Consider the following 19095-nt stretch of genomic DNA (forward strand, 5'->3'; position numbering starts at 1 on the left):
TGCACCTGAATTGGAAGGGGATTAATATACTGGCAAGGTTAGATCTCATGGAATACAGGGAGAACTTTGGATACAGAACTGGCTCAAAGGTAGAAGACAGAGGGTGGTGGTGGAGGGTTGCTTTTCAGACTGGAGGCCTGTGACCAGTAGTACGCCACAAGGATCAGTGCTGAGTCCATTGCTTTTCATCAGTCATATAAATGATTTGGATTTGAACATAGGAGGTATAGTTAGTAAGTTTGCAGATGACACCAAAATTGGAGGTGTAGTGGACAGCGAAAAAGGTTACTTCAGATTACAACAGGATCTTTATCAGATGGGCCAGTGGACTGAGGAGTGGCAAATGGAGTTTAATTTAGATAAATGTGAGATGCTGCATTTTGGAAAAACAAATCAGAGCAGTACTTATACACTTAATGGTAAGGTCTGAGGGAGTATTGCTGAACAAAGAGACCTTGGAGTGCAGGTTCATAGCTCCTTGAAAGTAGAATCACAGGTAGATAGGATAGTGAAGAAGGCGTTTGGTTTGCTTTCCTTTACTGGTCAGAGCATTAAGTATAGGAGTTGGGAGGTCATGTTGCAGCTGTACAGGACATTAGTTAGGCCACTTTTGGAAATATTGTGTGCAATTCAGATCCCCTTCTTATCAGAAACATGTTGTGAAACGTGAAAGGGATCAGAAAAGATTTACAAGGACGTTGCCAGTTGTTGGAGGGTTTGAGCTATAGGGAGAGGTTGAACAGGCTAGGGCTGTTTTCCTTGGAGCGTCGGAGGCTGAGAGGTGACCTCATAGAGTTTTATAAAATCATGAGGGGCATGGATAGGATAAATAGACAAAGTCTTTTCCCTGGGGTGGGAGCGTCCAGAACTGGAGGGCATAGTTTTAGGGTGAGAGGGGAAAGACATAAAAGAGACCTAAGGGGCAACTTTTTCACACAGAGGGTGGTACGTGTATGGAATGAGCTGCCAGAGGAAGTGGTGGACGCTGGTACAATTACAGCATTTAAAAGGCATCTGGATAGGTCTATGAATAGGAAGGGTTTAGTGGGCTATGGGCCGGGTGCTGGCAAATGGGACTAGATTATGTTAGGGTATCTGGTCGGCATGGATGAGTTGGACTGAAGGGTCTGTTTCTGTGTTGTACATCTCTTTGGAACTGAAATCAAGTATCACATCAAAATCTGTCAGAGTCACTCAGTTCATCAAGTTTTAAAACTGGAAGGCAAGCATTTGTATCTTCTGTCTGTGGGCAAAGACTTCAGCTAAGAATCTGAGTAATTAATTAAGAGAAAGCAAACTTCAATTGGGTATGAATGGATCTGACTCAGATAAATTGGAATCAAACCTGCAAGTGAACATTGTGCTGCTTTTAAGTAGAGATAGTTCTGACCTTGTCAAGATATATTCCCATGAATAAGGGCACACAAGTCCAAAGTTCCCTGGATAACAAATTAGATAAATTATGATGGAAAAAGAAAATGCACTTATTACAAATATGTGGTTGCTAGTTCAACCGATATCCAGGCTAAATTTGGAATGTTCAGGGAGAATCAAATGATGAAATATCAGAAGCACAGCAGAAGTACTAAAAGAGGCCAAAATTAATATAATCGCGAATCAAAATGTTTTCAGTCCATATATAACTAGTAAAAATGTCATAAAAGGAGAAGTAGATCCAGTTAGGAACTGAAAAGAAAGCAGAGGAGATGGCTGAGATTTCAAATACAGATTTTGTGTCCACCTTTGTATGAAGGAAGAAAATGGTTTCAGGCTATAGAAAAAGAGAAGGAAATTAAGACACCTGAAAGGTTTAACATTGTAGAGGATATAGAATGAAGAAGCTGTGAGTCAGACTTGATGAGATGCATCCAAGGATTACTGAAGACAGTAACAGTGGAAATTGTAGTGGCAAAGACTAAATTTCCAATCCCTCTGAGACTGGGGATTATCAACAGAAGGCTGGAGAACAGTAGCTTGAACACATTTGGATTAATTAAGGAGAGCCATCGTATCTAAACAATTCATATCTAATGACCTTGTATTTTTGATGAGGGAATAAAATTGGTTGTTAGGGTAATATTGACATGCTTCTGAAATGCATTTCATTAAATGCTCTGCAACAGAAACTTGAAAGGGTTCAGAAAAGATTTACAAGGATGTTGCCAGGGTTGGAGGATTTGAGCTGTAGGGAGAGACTGAATAGGCGAGGGCTGTTTTCCCTGGAGCGTCAGAGGCTGAGAGGTGACCTTATAGAGGTTTATAAAATCATGAGGGGGTGTGGATAGGATAAATAGACAAGGTCTTTTCTCTGGAGTGGGGAGTCAAGAACTAGAGGGCATAGGTTCAGGGTGAGAGGGGAAAGATATAAAAGAGACCGACTGGACAATGTTTTCACGCAGAGGGTGGTACGTGTATGGAATGAGCTGGCAGAGGAAGTGGTGGAGGCTGGTACAATTACAGCATTTAAAAGGCATCTGGATGGCTATATGAATAGGAAGGGTTTAGTGGGATATAGGCCAAGTGCTGGCAGATGGGACTAGATTAGGCTAGGATATCTGGGTGGCATGGATGGGTTGGACTGAAGGGGCTGTTTCTGTGCTGTACACCTCTACGTCTCTATAAGTAAAGACAGTATAGATCTGAATGGCTTTATTAACTGTACATGTCCACAAAGAGATCCCTTTGTGAATAAAGTATATTTTGCAATAAAAAAAATGTAAGGAATGTTGCCACATATAAAAAGAAAAGCTGGGATGGCCAGTAAAGATCAATAGACACATGGGGTTGGATCACAACCTGAAGCTTGCTCTTTGCCTCCAACTCTTCTTTACTTTGTATACAATGGTGTCTATTCTTTAAGTAATCTCAATCTTGTGAATCGTGAATGGAGAAATCACAAATTTCAGAGTGAAACGACTCCTTCAGATACTGAGCTCACCCCAAGAGTTGCTAACCTCTTATACACAAAATCAGCACCAACTGAGTGGGAACCACCTGCATAATACAGTTAGCACATTGAAACTCTCAGCTCAGTTGACTATAGTACCTATTGTGTGGCAGTATCGGTTCTCTTGTTATTGCAGTTCATTATCTCCATCCTTTAAAATGGCCTTACAAAAATAAGTTACATTTATATAGCACCTTCGAAATAGTAGGAGCACCATGAAGTAAAATTTCACACTGAAGATGTAAAGGTATGTTATGCTAGTGCCCAAAGAAGTGGTTTTAAAAGAGCAGCTAAAGGGTGTGTATCATATATATCGAGAGATTGAGGTATGCAGGTTTAGTGAGGCAAACCGAGAGATTAAGGCCTAACTAGCTTGGCTGTTAGTGGTATTGATGTGGTTAAAATCTGGGATGTGGGAGAGATTCTCAGAGGATTGTCACGCTGGAAGGTTGTTGCAGAGATTGGGAGGAGAGCAAACATGGACGGATTTTAACACAACCCTAAGGATTTTAAAATCACTGCACTAGTTTTGTGAAGTATTAAAATATTTAAATATTGATAGGATATATAGACAAAGTCTTTTCCCTGGGGTGGGGGAGTCCAGAACTAGAGGGCATGAGTTTAGGGTGAAAGGGGAAAGATATAAAAGAGTCCTAAGGGGCAACATTTTCACGCAGAAATTGGTACGTGTATGGAATGAGCTGCCAGAGGATGTGGTGGAGGCTGGTATAATTACAACATTTAGAAGGCATCTGGATAGGTATATGAATAGATAGGGTTTAGAGGGATTTGGGCCAAGTGCTGGAAGACAGGACTAGATTAGGTTGGGATATTTGGTCTGCATGGACGAGTTGGACTGAAGGGTCTGTTTCCATGCTGTATATCTCTATGACTCCATGACTCTACAATAAATTACAATGGATAATGAATTGAAGGCATGCATTATCATTTGCATTATACTAGTACATAGCTATGCAAGGTAAATTATTCTGTATGAACAACTGACCCTTGCTTATATGTACATTCCTTATGTACCGCCTATGACCGAAACTTCAACTCTCCTGTCCATCAGATGCTGCCTGACCTGCTGTGCTTTTCCATCACCACACTTTTCGACTCTGATCTTTGGCAACTGTAGTCCTCACCTTCTCTCTGTACCTATATATGTCCTTCCAAACACAGCACAGAGAGTCTACCTTTGTTTTGAACTGCGATGTTAAACCTGCTTGGTCAGCTGTGTAAATTAAATGCATTATGACAAAAAGTCTATCACCAAACAGGAGCAGCTCTCATGGTAGATCACTTGCCTAGGGGTTTCGGTCAGATATCAAGTCAAGTCTTTGCAGCAGATCTCAACTTGCAACAAGCTTTCAGGTTCCATTTTCAAAGCCATTATGAAGTAATTTAAGATGTCCCAGGGTTCTTTATTCTCATCATTCAACTGAATGGGGATCAGCAGGCTACCTCCAAAAGATATCATGAGGAACAGCAGGAGGCCATTCAGTCCCTTGAGGCATGCTTCATCTTCGAATTAGATCAAGACCTTGACTCCATTGACCCACCTTTGCTCCAAGTCCCTAATATCCTGACCAAACTAAAATCTACGAACCTCACTCTTCAAAATTCCAAGTGCCCTCCCGCATTCAGAGACTTTTGAGGTCAGAAAATTCCAGATATTTATCATCTATCTTTCATGTGGTAAAACACCTCCTGCTTTCAGTCCTGAAGGTCTTGGCTCCAGTTGTAAGGTCGTGCCCCCTTGTGCCCTCTGAAATTCCCCAACCAGGGACTTAGTTCCTCTTGATTTAAATCCCTTAATCATTTTAAATACTTCGATCAGATCAGCCTTCAACCTTCTATATTCAAAGAATGCAAGCTTTTTTTTTGAGTAACTTGTCTTCAACATTTATCTCTAAAGTCTTGGTATTATCATTCAGGGAAATCTGAATTGGCACTCTCTAAATGCATTAGTAAGGGAAATTGTCTTCAAAGACTTTGGCATATTCATCCATCATTTTGTAGTACTCTCATATGTTCAAGGTGTAGATCACCAATAATAACGTTTGATTGTATCGGTGTGTGTTTTACCTACATGACTGCACTAGCAGTGTACGTGTCAGTCTCAGGCCATCATTTTTGGACACTTATCCATCTTTCCTCAAGTTAGAAATCATGGGTTGTTGTTCCAATCCAGGATCTTGAACATTCAATCCAGTGCTGCACAGTTGGGAGGGGCTATGAAGTGGGGAATGCAGTGGTGGGGTGGGAGAGTTGTCACTTTTCCAATCATACATTAAACTCAGGGCTGTCCATTCTCTCAGTTGGACATGAAAGATTCCACATCACTATTCAAAGCTTGGGGACATCTCCCGTAGTATCCAGGCCACTGTTTATTGCTCCATTGACATCCCTAAAATAAATTCTCTGCCAATTACGCCGTTGCTGTTAGTGGGATCTTTCTATGTGCAAATTGGTTATGATATCTACATTATAACAGTGACTCCATTGCAATAAGTGCGTCATTGTTTGTAAACCACAGAGAGTGGATGCTCCTGAAACCTCTATACAAACAAGTCTTTCTTACTTTTTTTTTGTAAGCGATAACTTCATTTTTTTCCAATGTTTTGATATTAGCCTAGAGTCAACCATTGCCCACAGTGGTGCTTGACATTGGTAAGAACGCACTAGTGGACCAGATGCTGAAGCTGAACTGTGGGATGTATTAGTGCCCTGTGTAATTCCTTAAACACAGTGGTTTCAAAGGCTGCAAAGACAGTGATGTCATGAGAAACCCATATGCTTATTGCTTACAATATTATTTTTAAGGCAATAGTTGTGAGGAAATGATTTCCAAGGCTGTAATTGAATTCCTGGCTTCAGATAATACTTCCAGATGATACTCGTTTTCCTTATGTGGCTAATGACAGAATCAAATCCCTTTGTCAAATTCCCAGTCTCCCTTCCAGGTATTCATTATTGTCAGTTTAAGAAACAACTTGAACCAACTAGCGTGCAGTTACAAATGCATGAATCTTACCTTTTTACATTACTATATATATCACAAGAAAATGACTCAACAATGCTCCTAGAGTCATAGAGTCATAGAGATGTATTGCACGGAAACAGACCCTTCGGTCCAACCCGTCCATGCCGACCAGATATCCCAATCCAATCTAGTCCCACCTGCCAGCACCCGGCCCATATCCCTCCAAAACCTTCCTATTCATATACCCATCCAAATGCCTCTTAAATGTTGCAATTGTACCAGCCTCCACCACATCCTCTGACAGCTCATTCCATACACGTACCACCCTCTGTGTGAAAAAGTTGCCCCTTAAGTCTCTTTTATATCTTTCCCCTCTCACCCTAAACCTATGCCCTTTAGTTCTGGACTCCCCGACCCCAGGGAAAAGACTTTGTCTATTTATCCTATCCATACCCCTCATGATTTTGTAAGCCTCTATAAGGTCACCCCTCAGCCTCCGACGCACAAGCTGGTTAGATTGTAATCAGACAAAAAGTGAGCCAAAGAAGGGGACAGAAAGATGGTTTAATTGACAACTTTTTAATAAATTTCTAGTAGACGGAAGAGCGATAGTAGAGGGAATTCCAGAGTTTCAGACATAGATAGCTCACGGAATTGCCACCAATTCTGGGAATAAGCAGGTGCTGGGGTCAGGAGAGGCTGGAATTGGAAGAATGCAGAGGTGTCACAGGGTTGTGGAGCTGGAGGAGACTACAGAGACGTGGAAGGCTATCCGAGTATCGGAAAGCAAAATTCCTAAACCCTGGACTGAGAAGCTAATGCAGATCAGCGATTTCAGAGATGTTTGGTAAACAGGACTCGGTATGAATGAGGAAACAGACATCAGCACGTCGCAATGTTGATGTTATTGGAGGCTGGGAGATAAGAGGTTGGTTAGGAAAACACTGGGAATAGTTTGGAGACAACAAAAGCACTATTGAACAAAAAGCTCCATCAGATACAACAGTAGTATGTTCAGAATTGCCTGCCAGTGCCAGGTTACCTTTGAGCTGCAGAGTCTGAAGTGCGGGCCTGTTATCTGTTTGTGTGTACTTCATGTTCCTGATAGTATTTTACTTAGACAGTTGTGCCACTCATTCTTAACAGTGAAACCTAACCCCTATGTTCACTCTCAACCATCCTGTTTCTCACATAGCCATTTAGTCACAGCTTTGACCCCATGACATGCTCCAGAGATTACCTTAGACCTCACATCTGCCAGTGACAGATAGCTGTGATTCGTTTTAACAAGCCTAACTTGTCACCACTTTTACAGGCTGCAGATTGAAGAGATTGAGAGAAATAGAGAGATAGTAAGAAATATTTCTGTGCGAATACACTCATGAAAAGCACATCCTCTAATTACAGAGAAGCACACAGTCTTTGCTCATGTGGACTGTTCTATTATTATTTAGGACGGATCAAACGGGGACCCCACACTTCTCCCACAGTAGACTCAGTAGGGACCGGTAACACGATTTCCCAGGTTTGTCGGCTCTCTGACTTTCACACACACACCCAGAGCCAAGCTGACAATCACACACGCGCGGCAACTTTGAATACTTCCCCCAATTACACATTTGCCCATTTTGCTGAGCCGCTTACCTTCTGCTCTCTGGCTCCGAGAGCTCCCTGGGACTGCTGCTCTCCATCTCCCCGCTTTCCAGCCGAGACTCCGCCTCGCTGGCTCTGGGGGCACTGGGGCTGGGCTCGCTCTCACACAGTGGGACAGCCCAGTCCTGTGGGAGCTAACCTTGCCAGTGCAGTAATAGGGGCGGGGTGGGACTGAAAACTGGGCAGGACAACACAACTGTTGCAACAGTAAGGATGCATCGAAGAACCGGGGGTTTGATCATCATTTTTAGTTCTCTAATATGCATTTAGCAATGATCTAAAGGGTGTTACATTGAGAGTGACTGCAGCTATTTGAATGCTTTTTAATTTAAATGATTGGACGTGGGAGTTGCTGGCTGGGCCCAGCATTTATTGCCCGCCCCTAGTTGCCCCTGGAGAAGGTAGGGGTGAACTGCATCACTCCCACCCCGCTGCACTCCCACCTGCTGTAGGTTGACCCATAGGGAGGGAATTCCAGGATTTTAACCCAGCAACAGTGAAGGAGCAGCAATATATTTCCAAGTCGGGATGGTGAATGGCCTGAAGGAGATCTTGCAGGGTGGTAGTGATCCCATGTCTCTGGTGCCCTTGTCCTTCATGGTCATGGGTTTGGAAGGTGCTGTATAAGGTGAATTTCTGCAGTGTATCTTTATAAATGGTACACACAATGGTGTGTAGCTCTTGACAAATTAAAAGGTGTAAAGACAGAGTTATTTCCAAGGAAGAGAACTTATTTTTCTCTTCACTGAAGCCGTAAGGTCACCAAGGAGTCAATTTTCACGGGCTCTTGAGGTGGCACGGAGACTCAGTGGTAAGTTCGATTCCCAGCCTCGGGTGACTGTCTGTGTGGAGTTTGCACATGCTCCCCGTGTCTGCGTGGGTTTCCTCTGGGTGCTCCGGTTTCCTCCCACAGTCCAAAGATGTGCAGGTCAGATGGATTGGCCATGCTAAATTGCCTGTAGTTTTAGGTGTATTAGTCAGAGGGAAATGGGTCTGGGTGAGTTACTCTTTGGAGGGTCGGTGTGGACTTGTTGGGCTGAAGGGCCTATTTCCACACCGTAGGGAATCTAATCTAATCTAACCTAGATTCTCCTGGAGTTAAAGTGACAGCGGCCAGTCTGGAATTGGGATAGGTAATCCTGCAGCACCATGACCATCGGGGCAGCATGGTGGCTCAGTGGTTAGCACTGCTGCCTCACAGCGCCAGGGACCTGGGTTTGATTCCAGCCTTGGGCGACTGTGTGGATTTTGCACATTCTCCCCATGTCTGCATGGTTTCCTTTAAGTGCTCCGGTTTCCTCCCATTGGCCATGCTAAATTGCCCATAGTGTTAGGTGCATTGGTCAGAGGGAAATGGGCCTGGGTGGGTTACTCTTTGGAGGGTCGGTGTGGACTGGTTGGGCTGAAGGGCCTGTTTCTCCACACTGTAGGGAATCCAATCTACAATGTGTCAGGCTCCATTTTAAAGAGGGCATCTTTGTGCTTGCTGTCTAAAGAGCCCGTCCCCTTCAGGCATTAATGAGGAAATCAAGGCCCCATGACATAAAGACAATGGCTATTTTCGATTGGAACACAAACCACGGTGAAAGAGAGGAGGCCCAGCCAGAGCTCGATACTCAATCACTTCTGTGAGCATCCGAGGAGCAGGAGTGAAGCACAGGATACCACACTGTCTGCTGTCACGACCCTCAGGGACTTTTACTTTCACTTCGTAACCCAATGTGCTGTGTCAGGAGCCTGTATTGGGCATCTGCAGCTCAGAGAGGACTTTCAAATAAGGGTTCGGCCCCTCACCACCAAAATGGTCAATGTGTTCAATGTCAAAGTTCATAATAGACCAGCATAAAACTAAACACCATTCCATCGACTGGACCTGGTCAAAAATCCACAGACACACACACACATACACACGTGTTTGAAATAAGCAACATAAAAAAAAGATCAATTTGCTTGGATTCTGAAACTCATTACCAGGAGGAGCCAAATTGTTGAATCATTTTCTATTCTTTGGCTTCACGTAGTGCAGTGTGTTTGTTGAACAGGATCTGCTCCCCAGAAAACACAGGGTCTACATTCAACTCTCCAACTGCTCCTGAAACATGTTACAGTGTCACTCCTTGCAGCTCACACCAGCATATTCCATCTCATTTGGTACTTTCCCCCTACAACCTTAAAAGAGTTGTTACTTTCCCTGCCCTTTCTCATTCCCTTCGTCCAAACTGATATTTTCTCTCTATTGTCCAACTCGAACTAATAATTTTTCACTCTCCATCCTTTCTCAATTATTGTTTTGTTTCCCACCACATTTAGAATTATTGTTCCTTTCTCATTCACTTTCATTCTTACTATTCATTCCTCACTTCAGTTTACCGCTTATTTGTCCCCTCAGTAGCATGATTTCTCCCTATCTTTCTCTTATTTATTGCCACCTTCTCCTTACCATTCAATATTATCTGTTCGTCCACCCCCTCACATTTATTTCAACCCATTTTCTCTTCACGCTGTCCTCAGTGCCACTCCGAGCTGAGTCCTGTTGGACTTGAGCTGCTGCAAACAGTAGGTAGGAATTTCTGTTCTCAGAAGAATTCTTTCCACAGTCCATCAGAAGCAGTCCTTGGATTGATGCAGGATTGGGGAAGGAGGTCTGTGCTGAATTTTGCCTACTTTTCAATGAATGTGTCTCTGGCCTCCACTTCCACTGCATCAGTAAGGCCTAGTCTTAGGATAAGAATTCGTGAATCAAAGGAAGGCTGTTTTTACTCTTCAAATGCTGCTTTTCGTTTCTCAAGTGGTGTGGAATTATTCTCCACAATGGTGCTCGTTCAAGTGAACAAATAGGATGAGAAAGAAAGTGCTGTGTAAGTTTAGGGCAAAGCATAGAATCCCTATGGTGTGGAACCATTCAGTATCCCACCCAGACCTAGCCCCCCCGTCCTGTCCCAGTAACCCCACATTTCTCATGGCTAACCCACACATCCTTGGACACTATGGAGCAAGTTAGCATGGCCAATCCACCTAACCTGCGCACCTTTGGACTGTGGGAAGAAACCAGAGCACTTGGAGGAAATCCACGCAGAGAAGGAGAGAAACATGCAAACTCCAAGGCTGGAATTGAACCCAGGTCCCTGGCACTGTGAGGTGTCAGTGCTAACCACTGTGCCATAGCACCACCCCTCTGTGAGGCAGTAGTACTGACCACTGAGCCACTGAGCCATGCTAGACCTTGCTTTGTTTATATCCTGTAGCCTCTATAATTCAACTTCTCTTGATCTCTTGCCTTGGTTGAAGCTATGCTTAAAATAAATGGTGAATCTACAAGATGTTACCCATTCTAAAAAGTACCAGTTCAGCCTCCTGGTTCTCCAAAGACCAAATATTGCTCCAATAGGGAAATGATTGGATATTGGATTGAGCTGTAATAGTGTTTTGTTCTATGCATTCATCCCTAATAACCCAGAGGGTAATTGAGCATCAACCACACTGCTGTAGGTCTGGAGTTATATGTAGACCAGACCAGGTAAGGGCAGCAGATTTCCCTTCCTAAAGAACATTAATGAACAAGATGGGGTTTCCCCTGAACAATCAACAATGGTTTCATTTAATTAATAGACTCCAATTTTTTATTAAATTTAAATTCCACTACCTGCCATAGCAGAATCTGTACCCAGGCCCCCAGAACTTGCAGAACGTTTCAGAGAACACCTCTGGGACACCCATAGCAACCAACCCAACCACCCCGTAGCTCAACACTTCAACTCCCCCTCCCACTCCACCAAGGACATGCAGGTCCTTGGACTCCTCCATCGCCAGACCATAGCAACACGACGGTTGGAGGAAGAGTGCCTCATCTTCCGCCTAGGAACCCTCCAACCACAAGGGATGAACTCAGATTTCTCCAGTTTCCTCATTGCCCTTCCCCCCACCTTGTCTCAGTCAAATCCCTCGAACTCAGCACCGCCTTCCTAACCCGCAATCTTCTTCCTGACCTCTCCGCCCCCACCCCACTCCGGCCTATCACCCTCACCTTGACCTCCTTCCACCTATCGCATTTCCAACGCCCCTCCCCCAAGTCCCTCCTCCCTACCTTTTATCTTAGCCTGCTGGACACACTTTCCTCATTCCTGAAGAAGGGCTTATGCCTGAAACGTCGATTCTCCTGCTCCTTGGATGCTGCCTGACCTGCTGCGCTTTTCCAGCAACACATTTTCACCCCAGAACATTAGCTGGCTTGTTGAACTAATAGGCTAGCAATGATAAGACTAACCCTAACCCTAATGCCTTCCCTTCCATGGGCCTGAGGTTAGTGTCAAATCTTTTATAGGCAGAAAGCTTCATTCTGTTATAGAAATGTTCATTATTCTGCATCACAGCTGCTTAGGGGGACAGGATGGGGATTAAAGAAGATCAGACAGCAACTGGGAGGTATTGTGTTTACAGAGAAGGTTCATATGCTTGCTTTTCCACTTGTGTTCTTGAATGAGAAAATGTTAATTCATTGTTTTACTGTCATTATCAAATGTAGCAATTGGTAATGTAGTGGTAAGAACCACTATCAAAGCAGACTCCACTCCTGTACAAGCATGCATTCCCATATTTAGCAAGTGGAATAGGATATCATCATGTGCCCTTCGATAAGTAAAAACACTTTAGGACAGCATGAGGTTATGCGAGATCCTATACAAATGCAAACTTCGTTTTCACATACTGACAACGATCGTCATTTTTCTTAAGCAGTGAGTGAACGATTGAGTACTGCATCTTTGAAGAAGCATTTTGTTTTGATGAGATGTTAAACCAAGGTTCTGTCTGACTTTTTAGGAGACGTGCAAGATTCCGTAAATCTTTTCAAATAAGAGCATTGAGTTTTCCCAGTGCTCGGGTTAACGTTCCGCACTACATCAACACCTTGATCTTTTTTCTTATATACCCAGAGGTGCTATCACACACAACTGAGCAACTTTCCCACCACCGAGTTACTGTGAGCTTTTTTTCCTGAACCAGCACCTTGTAAGGAAATCATCTGATTATCCATTCATTTGCTGTTTGTGGGAAAATACTAATCACAGAGTGTCCTGCTGTGTTTGTCCAGGTTACAAGGTTAATTGATCTTCGGGAGTACTTCATTGTCCATAAATTACTTGGGGCATTCTGAGGTCATGACAAGGTACAATTATAAATACAAGTTCTGTCTCTCTTGTTATTATTAATGAACATTGTCATTGTAGAGAAGGGAAAGACAGGCCACCATTTTGACCAAGACATTAATTTGTTCCTATTTAATTGAATATTATCTTCCACCTTATTTGAAGGACAGATTGCAGATCTCAAATAAAGAGACTCTATTTGTAGAATCACAAGCAATAAATGTGCATTTTAAACTTTTACATGGATCTTCCTATTAGTAATGGAAGATGTTTTTGCAGTAATCCAGGTACCAAGCTCAAAGACTTGGGGATACAGGTGTATAATGGCTTGGTATGGCAACTGCTCTGCCCAGGACTATAAGAATCTACAGAGAATTATGTACACATCCCAGACCCCTCCTCATGGAAGCCAACCTCCCATCTATGGAATCCATTTATAGTTATTGTTGCCACAGAAAGGCTGCCAACATCATCGAAAGACCCCTCCCACCCCCGGTAATGCTCTCTTCCAACCTCTTCCATCAGGCAGAAGATACAGAACATGTACCAATAGGTTCAAGACAGCTTTTTCGCTACTGCTGAATGGATCTCTCCAATTTCAAATCTAATGTCGACCTCCCTCACGTGTACCTCCTGTGCAGCTCTCTCCTTGTATGCCTCACTCTCTCTGAACACCCTATGATTTATATGTCCTTGTTTGCTATAATTTGCCTGTACTGCTCACAAAACAAAACTCTTCACTGTACTTAGGTACATGTGACAATGATAAATCAAACCAAATGATCCTCCGCGTTCTATTCAAGTGTAATTAGGGGCAGCACATGTTGCATTGCCCTGCAACACCAGCATCCCATGAAACAGTAAAGAAAAAGCCATGGATATAAATCTGAATATTATAGTTTGCCTGCTAGTCTCACAGTGTGATTCTTGCTTTGGGATCTATTGTACAATGATGTAAGAGGTCCTGTGTTCAAATCCTGGACAAGCCCTCATTTGCTACCCATTGTTGTGGTGCAATGGTAATGTCCCTATCTCTGGTCCAGAAGGTCCAGGTTTAAGTCCCATCTGCCCCAGATGTGGGTCACAACATAGCTAAACAGGTTGATTAAAAATACCTAAAGCTTAGGTACTTTCTTCAGAATTGGATATCTCTGACAAGGTGAAAGGATCTCAGTAGGGCCAGTATAAAGAAAATAATTGATATAGTGAGGGAATTCAGGCATATTTCCTGAAGGGGTGAGAGTATTGAGGAATGTGGAGTTAGTTGGGGTAAATGGTGTTGAAGTACAGACAGCCATGGTATGTCAGAAATGGGAGCAGGTGAAGGGTTGAAACATATCAGTGAATGACTAAGGTACTATCATCAGCCCAGAATGTGAAGGTTTTGTATTCGAGTTCTGCTGTGGGCCTGAGAATACAATCTGAGCTGACAGTGTTGAGGGAGTGCTGCACTGTCAGAGGTGAGGTGGCCTTTTAGATGACATTGTTGCATCTCCGTGTAACATTATTCCAAGAACCAACTATCTGGCCAATATCACAGTGCTTTTTGTGGGATCTTGCTGTGTGCAAATGGACTTCGGTAATTCCCACATAGAAACAACGACAATATCTCAAATTTACTTCATTGTCCATAAGGCACTTTGAGAGGTTAAAAGATGATTTATAAATGCCAGCTTTTTCTTTTGTATTTTTTTCTATTCTGCTCCTGGAATTGAAGGAAACAGAATATTTTTCCATGGTCACAGACACATTTCAATGAATAAACTCCTTCGTGGGGAGGGTTAGTGAGGATGCTAAAGGAAGCAAACATCTCAAACAGACAAACAACATCCTCTGGGATGAGGATAAAGTCTATCTAGAATGTAAACCTTCAATGCATTGTATCAGTGTTGCGTGACATTTGTCAGACATTTGGAATGCAATGATTTAAATATAGTGAGTCTTCAAATAAACACATAGTCTATCAGGTTTCAACTCCTAACCTCCAACACTGAGTAACTCTAACCTCTGTCTGGTGTGGAACACAGACACAGGCAGCTGCACCAGGCAATGATACTCCTTTTCCTGGATCTTAAAGTAAGTCATCCTATTGTAAGTGGAAAAGAAAGTGCTTTATAGTGAACAATTCTGCTATTTTCTGATCTGTCAACAGGGTGGCAAGAAAAATATCAAATTCACCAAACTGTAAGTTGTTCTTACAATGCTTGACATTTTCCATTATTTGCCTTACTTCCGAATAATGCCGATTTAATAGAAATATAAGACACTTGGCAGATTTTACTGCTGATTCTGGGACAATGATCAGGTAGAAGGGGATAAGACAAAGGTTCATGACTATGGCCTGATTTCCCTGCCATCATTTCCAGTTCACCTGATGAAGGAGCAGCACACCAAAAGCTTGTGATTTCAAATAAACCTATCAGATTATAACTTGGTGGCGTGTGACTTCTGACATTTCCAGTGGACGGTGGAACGGGTTCCCCAGTGTTAGGACTAAGCATTAAAACAAGGCGCTGATGACATTACAAAATCCAGTTTCCATCTCCTGTTGTTACTGACTTGTTTTCATTGAGTTGAATTGCTGAATATATTGCTGTCCCTTCATCATCTCTCGGCCCAAGTCTGGAAATTCCCTAGCTCACAATATTGGAGAGCTACCTTTACTATACAGTGCAAGTCAAAAGCCTGGCATCACCTTCCAACAATAAATGCCAGACTTGCCCGTGTCAAAAGCAGGAAGAAAAAGCATCTCTTTGTAATGTATCTTTTCTGAAGATTAAACAGCCATTCGTTTTGAGCATCACCTTAGCTCAGTGGTAGCATTTTCACCAAAAGTCAGTTGTTGGATCCACACCTACATGAGTATTCCAGTGCAGTACTGAGAGAACCTTGCATTGTTGAAGGTGTAGTTTTATTTTTAGCTGTGATATTAAATCATGTCTGGTTGGTAGGGTGGATGTAGAAGTTAAAGATAAGCAGGAAAGAGAGCATTCATCCCTCAACTAACATCGCCAAAATTAGTCATCCTTTTCATTGCTGCTTTTGGAATCTTGTTGTTATGACTATATAGGAATTTATTTTATCTTACAGTAGATACTATACTCCAAAGTAAAGATCAATTGTAAAAATCATCCCTGCTTCAGGAATGTCCCACACCATAAAAGGGGCTAGGTGAATGATAGATCTTTCCAAGTAAGCCTTTTTCTCAATTTATGCATAATTTACTGACTTCCTTATTTTAAGTCCACATAGGTCCATTTATTAGAAATAGAATCTGTTTAAATCACCTCCAATTAGAAGCTGTCTATATCAATCCAAAGAGCCATAGTGGGATCTTGAGGCACACTGGTACATCCAGACGCTCTGGGTGTGAGTCCCACTCCCATAGCCACACAAGATGCGTTCACAATATGGCCAACAGGATTGAATATCAATCTGTAAATCCTTCAGGAACACTCCCAATAGGCAGCAAAAACAGGAGAGTCTCCTAGTCAGCCATGCTTGATGCGGAGTGGTGCCCTTCAGTCTTCAGCCTTTGGCAACAGGCTGGTGACCTATTCCAGAATAAACAGGCATGGGAACAGGCATGAGTCTGCTTTATCTGCCTCACACTCCATAGGCCACTGATTTGGGAAGAGAACTGACCAAAGCAGAACACTGTGGAGGAAGAGTTGATGGAATGAATTCAAGGTAATTTTCTAGATCTGTATGTTGAGCAATCAAGTAGGATATTTTAGCAATCAATGAAATATTATAGATATTATGCACTAAGTCAAAATTCACTAAATTCTTGTAGTATTGGTGAAAACAATACATTTTGAAACACCTTTTTGTCTTGCACACATCAGGACAATTTGCAAGAAATACCAAAGTAAAGGGACAGCAGCATTTTATGCTGTATATGAAGAGAGTGTTGCTTGACTGGCAAATAGACTCTGACTGATAGAATCCACACCACTATTAATCAGAGTCCACTTCCAACCCATCAGCTCGAAAGGGTGCAGTACAAAACAGAGAAAAATAAAAGTACAGGTGAGAATCCTTTGACTATCATAGAGTCTTAGTCATCTATCTTCGTTCCAACCAGTCCAGGCTGACCATAATCCCACTAAACTAGTCCCACCTGCCTGCATTTGGCCTATTTCCCTCCAAACCTTTCCTATTCATGTACTTATCTTTCAAATGTGGTAACTAAATCTACATCCAACACTTCCTTACAAAGTTCATTCCACATGTGAACCACCCTGTTAACACGTTTAACCCTCATATCTTTTTAAAATCTCTCTCCTCTCACCTTAAAAATATGACCCCTAGTCTTGAAATTCCTCATCCTAAGGAAAAGACACCTACCATTAACCATACCCATCATTATTTTATAAACCTCTACAAGGTCACCTCTTAACCTGCTATGATCCAGAAAAAAAATCTCAGCCAATCCAGTCTTTCTTTATGATTAAATTTCCTTCTATACCCGGCAACATCCTGGTAAATTTCTTCTGAACCCTGTCTAGTTTTAATAATATCCTTCCTATAATGGGGTGACCAGAATTGGACACAGTATTCCAGCTGAAGCCTTACCAACATCCTGTATGACCTCAACATGACATCTCAATTCCTATAGTGAAAGGACTCAGCAATGAAGGTAAGCAGGCTAAATGCCTTTTTAAGCACCTGTGATACCAACTTCAAAGAATTATTTACCTGAACCCCAGGTCCTTCTGTTTTTATAAGGTTTTAAACCTAAAACAATTGATTGCTCTGATGGCCAACAGCAGAGAATATTGGAGTTAACTTTTAAGTTGTTGATTTCCTGACATTTTTTCCAGTCCAGTTATCATTGGGTGATTGGGTCTACCTTCTTCAGGGGCGGGGAGAGAAAGAGAGAGAGAGTGAGCTTCTCTAGCTTACTTCAGTTCCATAGTCAAACATTCATCTCCTTTGCTTCTGCCTCAGCCTCTTCAAATAGCAACCAGTTTATATATTCTGGGTGCTGAGTTCACTGTGTCTGGGCTAGACAACTGTAGGTGATGTTTCACCTCTAACATGTGAAGGAACTCAGGATGGAGCAAATCCAATGGGAAAGAAGGATCTTCCCCTGGGTACAGGAGGTGAGTGCTGGATGTGGCAGGGATTGACTGGTTTAATTCTTTTAGGTAGACAGTGTTAATTTTAGTTCAGAATTGTCACTTGTGTATTCCATATTGGTTTAATGAATTTGGCCAACTTGTGTGAGTCGGGTGATGTTTGGCCACTTCAAATTTGCATTTTCTGTCCCTTTTCAAAATAATTTCAGCCCATGGAAGTCCCAGGCATTAAATCATATGATGAAATTTGTTTATTGATATTCCATATTAAATAACGTGGTGACACACTAGTTACCAGAAGCAAAACTGATTCTACACCTTGATCCTCTGAACTAAGATCATTTCTCACTGCTGCACTGATCCCATCCTTTATTAACATATCTAACATACTCCTTTGCCGGTCTTCCTGTCATTCCGAAATGTCAAATACCCTGGAATGTTCAGGATCCAGCCATGGTAACTTTGCAGCTATGTAATGGCTATCTGTAGTGGCTAACATTTCATACTCATTTATTTCTTTTGGGCCAGCAATTTATTCACCTTGTTATAAATGCTGCATACATTCAGGTAAAGAACCTTTAAACCTGCCTGTTTAATATTAATCCCTATATGATTTTATTTGCTGATGCACTGTGATGCTGCCTTGTCCATCAACTTTAACTTTTCAAATCTGTCCTCATATGAGGGCCTCCTCCCTTAAGGAAGTTCTAATAAGGAAGTTAGCATTAAGGCACTTTACCTGAATGCTCGTAGCATTCATAACAAAGCCGATGAATTAATGGCACAGATAATAGTGAATGATTATGATGTAGTAGGCATCACAGAGACTTGGTTACAGGGGGGTCAGGACTGGCAGTTAAACCTCCATGGTTTTTCAACTTATCGAAAAGACAGAGAGGTGGGCAGAGGGGGTGGGGTTGCCTTGTTAGTTAAGAACAAAATTAAATCTATGGTATTGAATGACATAGCGTCGGATGATGTGGAGTCTGTGTGGGTGGAATTGAGGAACCACAAAGGCAAAAAAACCATAATTGGAGTTGTGTACAGACCTCCTAACAGTGGTCAGGACCAGCGACGCAACATGTACCGGGAAATAGAGAAGGCATGTCAGAAAGGCAAGGTTACATTGATCATGGGTGACTTCAATATGCAGGTGGACTGGGTAAATAATGTTGCTAGTGGATCTAAAGAAAGGGAATTCATGGAATGCTTACAGGATGGCTTTTTGGAACAGCCTGCCTTGTCCATCAGAGAGCATGATATTCTGGACCTAGTGCTTTG

General features: G+C 42.4%; 1 protein-coding gene across 1 annotated transcript in view; it reads right to left on the bottom strand.

The window, feature by feature from the left end:
• Nucleotides 1–7715, bottom strand: part of LOC140486003 (protein FAM124A) — a 41607-nt gene extending 33892 nt beyond the window's left edge. The window contains exon 1 of the mRNA XM_072584520.1: nt 7578–7715. Within this exon, the coding sequence (XP_072440621.1) occupies nt 7578–7624 (47 nt within the window). The 5' untranslated portion in view covers nt 7625–7715. The remainder of the gene's footprint in view (nt 1–7577) is intronic.
• Nucleotides 7716–19095: the final 11380 nt, after the last annotated feature.

This window comes from Chiloscyllium punctatum, chromosome 15, assembly GCF_047496795.1.
Source record: "Chiloscyllium punctatum isolate Juve2018m chromosome 15, sChiPun1.3, whole genome shotgun sequence".
Taxonomy (NCBI): domain Eukaryota; kingdom Metazoa; phylum Chordata; class Chondrichthyes; order Orectolobiformes; family Hemiscylliidae; genus Chiloscyllium; species Chiloscyllium punctatum.